General features: G+C 48.0%; 1 protein-coding gene across 2 annotated transcripts in view; it reads right to left on the bottom strand.

Annotated features, from left to right (window-relative positions):
• Positions 1-3,850: 3,850 nt before the first annotated feature.
• Positions 3,851-11,191, bottom strand: part of ARID5A (AT-rich interaction domain 5A) — a 32,303-nt gene continuing 24,962 nt past the window's right edge. For both annotated transcript variants that reach the window (XM_061593131.1, XM_061593130.1), the window contains 4 exons: positions 10,756-10,808; positions 8,738-8,835; positions 7,479-7,641; positions 3,851-5,697 (listed from right to left, as the gene is read on the bottom strand). In XM_061593131.1, coding sequence (XP_061449115.1) covers positions 4,159-5,697; positions 7,479-7,641; positions 8,738-8,835; positions 10,756-10,808 — 1,853 coding nt within the window. In that variant the 3' untranslated portion in view covers positions 3,851-4,158. The remainder of the gene's footprint in view (positions 5,698-7,478; positions 7,642-8,737; positions 8,836-10,755; positions 10,809-11,191) is intronic.

Below are 11,191 nucleotides of genomic sequence, written 5' to 3'. Positions count from 1 at the left end.
GAAAGGGACTGGTCGAGTGGGTCAAGGAAGTGATCAACGCCTCTCTACAACAGGGTAGATTACCACCCTGTCTAAAGGAGGCTGTAATAAGACCTTTGCCGAAAAAATCCTCCCTGGACCCCTCATTATTAGGTAATTATCGTCCAGTCTCTAATATTCCTTTTTTGGGCAAGATAATAGAACGAGTGGTAACCGCCCAGCTCCAGAGATTTTTGGATGAGACGGATTAACTAGATCCATTTCAATCTGGTTTCAGGCCCGGCTATGGGACTGAGACGGCTTTGGTCGCCTTGGTGGATGACCTACGCAGGGAACTGGACAGGGGGAGTGTGTCCCTGTTGGTTCTGCTGGATCTCTCAGCCACTTTCGATACCATCGACCATGGTATCCTTCTGGGTCGCCTCGCCGGGATGGGACTTGGAGGCATGGTGCTACGGTGGCTCCGATCCTTCCTAGAGGAGCGAACCCAGAAGGTGGTTATGGGGGATACCTGCTCGACCCCTTGGCCAGTGACCTATGGGGTCCCCCAGGGTTCAGTTCTGTCCCCCATATTATTTAATATCTACATGAAACCGCTGGGAGAGGTTATCAGGTGTTTTGGGGTTCGGTGTCACCAATATGCGGATGACACCCAACTCTACTCCTCCTTTCCACCTAATGAAACCAAGGAAGCCGTCCAGGTCCTAAACCGCTGCCTGGTATCAGTGATGGACTGGATGGGGTCAAACAAGCTGAAACTAAATCCTGACAAGACAGAGGTGCTCGTCAGTCGGAGGGCGGATCAGGGAATAGGGATTCAACTTGTGCTGGATGGGGTTACACTCCCCCTGAAATCTCAAGTTCGCAGCTTGGGAGTACTCCTGGACTCAACTCTGAGCCTGGAGGCGCAGGTCTCTGCTGTGGCCGGGAGTGCCTTCGCTCACTTAAGATTAGTGCGCCAGCTGCACCCGTTCCTTGACCTGTCAGACTTGACTACGGTAACACATGCCTTAGTTACATCCTGACTAGACTACTGTAACGCGCTCTACGTAGGGCTGCCCTTGAAGACTGCTCGGAAACTTAAACTGGTACAAAGAGTGGCAGCCAGAATGTTAACTGCAGCTGGGTTTAAAGAACATACTACTCCTATGCTATACCAGCTCCACAGGCTGCCAATTTGTTTCCGGGCACAATTCAAAGTGCTGGTTTTGACCTATAAAGCCTTACACAGCTTAGGTCCAGGGTATCTATTAGACCGTGTCTCCCTCTATGAACCTGTCCGGATTTTAAGATCATCCGGTGAGGCCCTTCTTACTATTCCATCTTTCTCTCAAGTTCTTCTTGCTGAGACACAGAATAGGGCTTTTTCGATGGCTGCCCCTAGATTGTGGAATTCCCTCCCTAGCGAGGTTCGGTTGGCTTCCTCGCTATCGTCCTTTCGCGCCCAGGTGAAGACTGTTTTATTTAGGCGGGCTTTTAACTGAAAATGTTATAATTTTAATCTATTTTGATTTAATCTATTTTTGTTTTTCACATGCATATTGGTTGTTCTGATTGTTTATTGTTTTAATTGTGAGCCGCCCTGAGTTCCTTGGAAGAAGGGCGGGGTATAAGTATTTTAAATAAATAAATAATAAATAAACTATATTTTACCAGTAGGTTGCATTGGGCTGGACAGGGCAGCATCAGGAGGAGTTGTTTTTTTGCCTTAGATACTCTTCCTGAAGCCCAATCCCATCCAGAGTTAGTCAGAAGCAAGCCCTGCTGAATGATGAGTGTAACTAGGGTGTTGCAAATGATACACAAGCTATACACAGTCAGGAAATGGGCATCAAAAATGATGCAGGATAGACATCATTACTAAAACTAAAATTAATAATAATAATAAAACAATGTTTTAAAAGAATTCAAAAGGTATCCTTTTTGGTAATGGGATTATTCGCCTGTTTTGGAGAGCAGATGAAAAGTCCCACCTCGCTCTGAAGTTTCGTGAGGGCAGTGGAGCTGGCTGAGTGGAACCCTTACAGCTTTGTAGCCTATCACAGCACAGCACACACTTGTGCCAGTGGGCAGCAACAGACAAACCAGCAAGCATCTGTCACCAGAGAGCAGAAGCTGGAAAGCTGTTGTTACTCCTTCCAAGCAGGAGCAGTTTATCTGGGCAAGGAGACCCTCAGTTCAGGTGCCGTGGCTGCAGTGGTCCGCAACCCTTCTTGTCTTTGTATTAGCTGCCAGAAGAGGGTGGGGAAAATAAATCAGCCATCCTTGGTGTCGAAAAATACACAGGGCTTCAGCCACCACAATTAATGTGACCCATTCCCAAGTAAACATGGATAGGGCGTTTGCAGATATTTAAAATTTCAGCTGATTTCTCTGATCAGAGGCCTTGTGTGAGCTCAGTACATTACCAAGCTGTGTGCTGGAAGAGGACTAGCACCATGTCATGAGGATTAAGTGCCCTCCAACTTTGATCTCAAAATACTCCCTCCACCAGAAGCTGCTGCACTTCTAGAAGAGTTAATCCTCTGGGGATCTACCCCTTGCAATCAGCCACAAAAGAGCCAATCACAGCCAGCAGAAAAAAAAATGCAGCCATATTAGCTGCCCTGGGGGGAGGATAGCTGCTGCATCTCTGCAAGAGTCACTGTTCTGGACTTTCAATCAACTGCCACCATGGACCATCAACTCCGACATATTGGGTGCAATTTAGTTGTGGAGAATGACATGAGGTGGAAGGCTGGCTGTTCTGTGTCCATCTGAGTGGCTGCATCAAGACCCCCCTAATTCAAATCGAGAGGCATGCCCAGAGATGCAGTTTACCCAGAAACATGGGAGAGGACAATGGACTCTTTACATTTTCACACTCCAGATAGAAACCTCTTTGGGTGAAGGTTGCAAGGTGTGGGGGGAGAGAGAGGTGTCTTAGGAAATAGCGCACTAGCCTCACATCAAACGTCATCAGTATGCTTTCCTATTCCTGCTAATGGAGTTGGGAGGGTGGGGTAAGCCCCACTGTGGGGGCAGCCCTTCCCTTTTCCGGATGCTGCAGCACTGGACTGAGCAAGGAGGCAAAGAAAGAAGAGTGGGGAAGCTTCTGTTGTTGGACTATGACTTCCATCAGCCTTAACTATTAGCCGTGCATGCAGCCTGGAGTGGAGAAGAGACGTGGTTCAGCCACAGCTGGAGGACTAAAGCTTCCCCTCTCCTGGTTTGGAAGTGAAAAGGAGTCTTGAATCAGCAGAGACGGTTTACAGATTGCAGGCCAGTGGAGGATGGTGGCTCTTGGAATAGGAGAGTTGGAAGGGGCCTACAAGGCCATCAAGTCCAATCCCTCCTCAATGCAGGAACCCAAGTTAAAAAGCACCTTGGACAGCTCCTTGAAAGTTTGGACTAAAACCTGGAGTGGATTCACTGCCCCACTGACATCAGAGCCACAGTCTCCACTGCTTGCAGCTTGGAGATCCACAGCACACCTTGATCGCCCCCCCACCCCCGGTAGCAGCAGGAAAGGAATATGCCACAGATGCTTCTGGGCACCTAATCATATCATCCACCCAAGCCCCCATTGTGCAGTGCACCTGCAAAGCAGCCCTAAACATAAACCAATAACCAGGCTAGGATTGTATGAATTGGCCAGGATTCTGTTCTTTCTGCACCAGTGGAAGAGAGGTCTTCTGTTCACATTCAGAGTGCTTGTTGCTGGTCCCTAATCCCATCTCCCATCGGCCCGGCCTATGACACCTCTGTGCATGAATGAAGCATCCCTTGACCCCCTCCCCCATGGCCAACCTCAAACAGATACTTTGAGGGCTCAGCCTATGATGTATCAATGAATTAGAATGGAATTAGGTCCAGCACTACAACAGATATAAATCTCTCTTTATATGAGCTTTGTTCCCTATTGGTGGTTTGTTTGTTTGTTTAGTACACATCATTTGCATATCATACCAGATACAAATACAGTTCAGAGTTCAAGAGTGGGGGGAGGGGTATTTTTGCTTCTGTTTTTGCATATATATATATTTTTAAAAAGGTCCATTTTTAAAAAAGGAACATTCCTGCTGCCTTTCTGAATGAGAGCCTTTAAAAAGGAGCAGGGGTCCAAAGACCTGAAATGCAGCACTGCTGCAGTTCCCTATTGGTTGCTCTGAGGAGTCTCTGGTGGCCTGGGTCTGCTGGCTACAGCTTGGTGTTCCGGCGGAAGGCGGTCACGTGGGGGGAGGCGTAGGCGGGCTGGCTGTGCCACGTCGACACCGGATAGAGCCTGTGGCGGAGAGTGCTGTCGTAGGAGGTGGGGTAGTGGATCAGGCTTGTCCCAAGCGGCTGGCAGAGGTCGGAGGGCTGAACGGAAGCAGTTAATAATGGGGTTGGAAAGGCAGGTATAATAAAGGGGCTGATGGAGAGGGAGGGGACCAGCGAGGCTGACTGCCCCTTTAAATGCTCCCCCGGGTTGCTAAAGTTCATGGGAATCCTCAACATTGTGCCTTTGTACACATCCTGGACCTGAGGAACAGGAGCAACCGGGTAACCCGAACTCGGCACAGCTGCCTTGGGCTTCGCTACCCCCTGCTGGCCACTGGGGGAAATGCCCCGCTCCAGCCCGTTGCTGGATTCCGCTTCCTTGACAAAAGGGGAGACGGCTTTTAGCCTCTTCCCGTGCAGGAAGAAGTCCTCGCCCGAGGCCCGCTTCTTCAGAGCCGCACTACTCGCCTGCACTTGAGAAATGGGCTGGCCGCAGCTCACGGGGACCTGCGGGCTGACCTTGGCCAGGTTGGCCACCGGGGGAACCCAAGAGGCCTTGGAGTGTGGGAAAGGGGATCCCCTCTTCCCGCCGGGGCTGGTCATCTGGAAGGGGGAGGGCTCCTGTGGATTGTCCCCTCTCCAGGAGGGCAGAGGCTGACTCGGCTTCCGGCGCAGATCTTCCGGCTGCTCCTCTGTGCTCTCTTGCTGCCTGTTCTGAGGCCCACTGCTCAGCGGCGCTTCCTTTCCAGGCTGCTGGTAGGGAGAAGCCACCGCTGCCTCTGGGAAGTGATTGAAGCCAGGATAATACTCCACCGGCCCTCGAAGAGGATGGCAAGTTATGGGCTTCACAACCTCGCCTCGGGGAGCATGGAAGTAGCCGCCGATGAGAGGGAGGCCAGGCGACGGACGACCCCCAGAGCTTCCATCACTTGCCTTCTGAGGCAGGTGGCCATCCTTGAGGCTCGAGGAGACCTTCAACATTCCTTCACTTGCTTTCGAGGGCTGGGAGGAATTGGCTGGGCCGCCAGAGCTGCTTCTCTCCAGCACAGGGTTCTGCGCCTCTTTCTGGGGGTGACTGGTGGCCAGCGGGCTCTTCGGACCAGACTCTGGGTCCGAGCCAGAGATCTCTTGGATTCGGGCCTTCTTATATTCTGGACAGTGGCTAAGGTGCTTCTCAGGGCAGGAGAGGGACTCGTCCTTGCTCACCTGTGCAAGCAGCTTCTTCTTGGCTAAGGGAGACATGATGCCGTGGTTGCCTTTGAAGTAGAAGCTGGAGAAGAGCCGCTTGTAGGACTCAGAGCAGCCGTGGGCCCGGCAGTTGCCGTGGCAGGCCTCAGGGGTCTGGCGCTCGGGCGCCGCGTGGCTGTTTGGAAGGGAAAGGCACCCCTCCAGATTCTCTTGCAGGTGCACCTGCTCGGGGTCACCAGCGGGCTTAGGGGGAGAGGCAGCATCGGGGGCCACCTTCTCTGGCAGAACCTGCAGGCAAAAAGAGACATTTATCATTTGAGGGAAAGAAGCATTGTTGGAAAGGGGGAGACAACGGTGGGGGAGAGAAGCTGTTTCCCCTCATCTGCAAAGGGCAGGAAAGTGGGATTCCTGTTCTCACCCTGTAACATCACAACTGCCATATTAACTGGTGACTGCAACTATTTCAATTCCAAATAATCACTGTCTGTTTACTTCACATATGTGCTTGCCAATTCAGAATTGCACTTCATGTGTTGGATAACATGGGGTGGTATTCAACACTAGTCCTACTCAGAGTAGGCTAGGGATAAGATTCAGTGGCAGTTCAAAAGCATTCCGTCGACCTAACAGGCTGGTATTGATTCAAATTCATTCTTCGTCTGCAAGCTGCTGCTTTCAACATTTTGTTTTCTCTCGCAAAACAATATTGATATTAACACATATTTTGAAAGGAAATATCGATAAATGAAGGAAATATCAATACAATTATTTTCTTAATATTAACATTTTAGAGGTGAATTTTTTTGAAAATAGCCACAGAAAACAGCCACGGAAAATCCAATCCACAAAAACAGAATAAGCAATATTGTTTGGATATATACAACTGCAAAGGAAGACCTGGGAGCGCACTGAGAGGGTGCACCCCATACTTCTCTTGCAACTATGGCTTTACATTTGACTCACCCAACATCATATGGCATCAGGTGACTGGCATGTGGGAGGTCCTACCCACCAGTCAAAGCGGCCCATGGAGGGTGGGCCAGTTCTGGATCTGGCCTGCTAGATGACCATCCACTTGTTGACAGAAGCTTGTATGGTCTGGGACTGGGGGAATACAGGTCTTGGCAAACCACTTAATGGCTTTTCTGCCTGTTGTACCAAATGTAATTCACTGTGCTAGATGTTGTATGATTTTAATTGTATTTTTATTTCTCATATATTATAATAATATATGTTACTGAATTGTATAGAATTCAAATTGCGATACAATAAAATAAGCAATAAAAATACAATTAAAAACCAATCTGAATATTTAATGTAATGAATGTACTGCCTCCTGTCTTCAACCACAAATCCGCAGGCATGTCGCGGACCACCTGAACAAAGCTTGTGGGCCACTGGCCATCCACAGACCACAGTTTAGGAAAGCATGGATGGTACAATTACACTAACAAATACCGTAAGGGTTAGAAAAAGGTAGGCAGGGGAATAACAAATTCATTGAAAAACTGAATTTATAGTGGAACTATAGTATAAAGTGGAGGACGTAATTAATCCAAAAACATTATTATGAAAGATCTAGGCTAGATTAATGGGGGATCTAGTAAAGTTACAAAATCCGGAAGCTGAAAAATCAGATGTTTATGATCAATCAGTTATTCCCCTTTCCTCTGATTATTTAGTCTCAAGTGCCAATTATGGAACATATTTAAAATATATGGGGAACAATGTTCAAATTCATGCAATTTACATTAAGATTCAGAACTATAATGCTAAATATATCTATGCACAATTGCAATGAGTTTCTTGTTACAATATTTTGCTAATTAACAATACAAGAGGACAGCAGCTGTTGGGAACAGAGAATTAATAGGCACAGCGAATCAGGGGAATGCGGTTATTCTTGATCAACCAGTAGAGGGCAGTCAAGCCCCAGAAGTGTTCCAAGCCAAGGGATGGCGCTTGGTAGCATTGATTAGACCACAAACCACTGGCGTGATGGATCCCAACAAACATTTCTCTGAGGTTTCTTCATATGTATCCCCAAACTCTGGAAGAACACTCCTTACCAGATCCCTCAGCTTCTCCTTCTTGGCCCTCTTTTTCTCCACAGCACTACTCCCTTTGGCCCCCTTTGGCTCTTTGGACACCTTGTATTGCTTCTGGGGCTTCGTGGGGGGCAGGGGTTTGTCATCTTCGCCTTTCAGGTGCCGGACGTACGGGAGGACCAGCCTGCAAAGCAGATGCCAAACCCATGAGATACAAAGTCATGGCCCAGAAAGAAAGAAAAACTTTGCCAGCCAGCCACATCCCACTACTGAGATTCCTCGACCCAACAATAATGCAGGCTTGTTTTCTGGAAATCCATGCAGATTCTGCCAACTGTAGCAAATTTTGGTCTCCTGCAGGTTCTCAGCTGTCATTTTAAAGTTTAAAGTGACTAGTCCTCATGGTTGGGAAAGCGTGTTTGAAACACGCAGGCAGCATCTCCAGTTTGGCATACTCACCTACCCTTTCTCCTGGCTCTCAGCTCTTCCGCTATCCTTCCCACTAAACTACTCCTTGCCAAGGTTTTATACACACACACACACACACACACACACACACACACACACACACACACACACACACACACACACACACACACAGAGCCCAATATTAAAATCAGAGCAAAACAAGCTAACAGATGATGAAGCCAGAGTGATCAGCTTCATCTCCATGTGCTTTCTTGCAAAGCAGCCTACTAAACTGATCAGCTAATTACATTTAAATAAAAAGCCGCATGTCACTATATGGTGCTCTTTGAAGTTACTGAAGGAAGTGCAAGATCGTTGTGTTTATTAAACTGGAAGCTATTGATTCTTAGAAGGAAACAGAATGAGTTTCCTTTCCATTCCCTACTACTGTAACATACCAGAAACAAAGCAATCATTTTTTAAAAAATGAGCACAAGTTACAACTCCTCCCCCAAATTAAAGTGTGCCTTCAATTATTAACATGGGCCCCTATCAATCAATCAATCAACTAAAGTTGTGGCTGATTAATCTGCTGATTAACAGAAGTATCTGGTTAAAGGCTTTGTTGATTGGCATAGTTCAGTTCAAGCGCAAAATCTTGGGTGAACTTTCTCAGGGCAACATCTGGATCCATGGTGCCCTCCAGATGTTGTTACTGGACTACAACACCCAGCAGCACCTGGCTGTTGGGCTACTGGCTGAGGCCAACAGGAGTTGGCCATTGGCCATCCCATTAAAGAAGGAGTCTGTGCCTCTTGGGCAGCCCCTTTTATGGCCCGGACAGGTGTACAGAGAAGCAGCCCCCCCAATACCTCTCGTAGTGCCTCCGGGTGCAGGTGGCAGCACTTGTGCTCCCTGGGCTGCCCCCCAACATGTCGTACACATTCTTCCAAAGACGCCTTCCAGTCACCTAGAGGGAGAAGCAAGCGGGTGAGCCCTTGCGAGGCCAGCTGGAGGGAAAGCGGAATTGGGCAATCCACAAAAATTCACAATTCCAAAAAAGAAAATCCGGGGACGGCAAGGACCGAAGGGCCCCATCCGCACTATACATTTAAAGCACTATCATATCTGTCATGGCTTCCTCAAGAAGGCCAGGAATTGCCCAAAGAATCCTGGGAAATGTAGTTTGATAAGGGTGCTGAGAGTTGTCTCTGGTTCTCCTCACAGAGCTACAATCCCCAGAGTGGTTGAGCCATCAATCCCTCCTCTTATCTGTTCATCGAGCCCAGTATGGTCCACTGACTGGCAGCAGCGCTCTCAGGCAGAGAAGGGCCTTTCCTGTCACCTGAGACCTGGGATCCTTTCAAGTGGGGATGCCAGTGGTCAAACCTGAGACACACAGAGAAGCCTCCCACACCACACAGTTTGGGCCTGACACACGCCCAACATTTCTAAAGTGACATGGAGGTATATTTATTTTCTTACATTTATATCCTGCCTTTTTTCCCCCCACCACGCAAGACCCAGCAGCACAGATCAAAGACTTCTGGACAAAGAGAGACGCCGTCCCCGATTCTCTCTCTCTGCTCCACGGCTAGCGTTGGAAGGAAATTTGGGTCACGGAGGTTCAATACAGAACTGGCCTGAGGTTTGTTGACATTTGCTGAGGTTTTGCTGGTTGCAAACCAAGCCATTGCATTACTTTTGCATGACAGGAGCTCATCCAAGGAAATTGGTTCCAGCAACCTCACCTCAAGAAGGCCAGAAAATGCCACATTCTTCACCCTTGTCTGAAGCAAGGGTTTTTCGTTCCACAAACATAGTTTTTATTCAGATTTGATCAAAAACAGCGCACATCTGATTTCTTATTTATTTATTAGATTTATATCCTGCCCTGCCAGTAGGAGCCCAGGGCGGCAATTCCTCCCCCCCCCACCAACTTCCATGCCAGGCTTAGGTGTTCCCTTTTGCCAACACAGCTACCCTCTTTCCCCCCTCCGGCCCCCCTTGCTTTCCACACAGGTGTGGGCATCAGGAACTTCCTCATCGCTTTTTGCAGGGGACAGGTGGAAGGGTGAACGCAGAGAGTGCCAGCTGAGCCAAGGCAAACTCTTCTTTTGCGTGGATCACCCCTTGGTCTGATGGATCTGCCCGGGAGAAGAAGATGACCGGAGGGGGGGTGTCTCTTGCTGCTGTTGCTCAGGAAGATAAATGGACCCTGCTGCTAGGATGGCCAGATGCAACAGGCAATGAGGTCCCTGCATCTTCGAAAGCTGTGAGGAAGAGGGAATTTCGGCAGCTGTATCTCTTTCCCGAAAGGTCGTTGGCATGGCTTTTGGGAAAGGGCTGGCTTCCCTCTGGATCCATTTTGGAGCATCTTCTGGGCTGTTTCAACTCACTGCAGAGTTGGGGCAAATTTGCAAAGTTTCCCAAGGATACCGGCGAGCAATGGCCTGTTCCACCTTTCTGTCACCGAGAACCAAAAGACTATTTCAGGGGCAACTGGAGATGTCAGAGAACTCTGACAGAAACGGAAACAGGAGCAGAAATTGCTGATGTTTGCTTATTTGCACTTTGTTTGGAATGGAAATCAGTTCCATGAATACAACCTGTATTTGCTGCTGCAGTTGCTTTTAGTCCACAAAGAATTTGTAATTGGTCACTTCCTCCCCCCCTTTGCATTGTGTTTGCCTTGCATTGAAATGAATGGGGTGGAATAATGTCATGATGATGTAATTTAAAGTACGCAAGTTATATAATTTCATCACAGCAGACACCTATACGAGTAATGTAGCTTTTGCCAGAAGATGGATTGCAGCAGAATGGAAACAGTGCTGTATGCAACGAAGAAGCAATGAACTATGAACTTGTCTTTTTTTTTCTCCCTTACCAGTTCATAGGCTCCCAGCTTTTCCACGACTTTGTAGATCTTAAACAGGTTAACTAAAAAAAAGAGCAAAAGGAACACACCCAGAATCAGTATAGAAAGAGACAATACAGATCATTGACTTAAGAATGGACTTAAGTTCCTTAGGTGTGCAGTAACCTGCTTCCTGATCAGTGTTTCCATTTAAACAAGCTTCTAGTCCTTATGGCGACAAAGATATGCCTGCTGGAATCACAGGGTCTAATTACATGTGAAATGGGCTTTTCAAACTTAAATACAAGGCATGGGGTGGGGAGAAGAGTAAGAGGGTTAAGTCTTCCCTCCAGAGTCATGATCTCAGTTTAAAACACACATGGAGAGCAATTAGTATGGGCACCAACATGAGGTTTTTTTCCTTAATGGTAATTGACATATGGAGGAGGCTGACTAAGATCAAGTC

Source organism: Rhineura floridana, chromosome 12, assembly GCF_030035675.1.
Source record: "Rhineura floridana isolate rRhiFlo1 chromosome 12, rRhiFlo1.hap2, whole genome shotgun sequence".
Taxonomy (NCBI): domain Eukaryota; kingdom Metazoa; phylum Chordata; class Lepidosauria; order Squamata; family Rhineuridae; genus Rhineura; species Rhineura floridana.
This window is presented reverse-complemented; position numbering and strand designations above follow the sequence as displayed.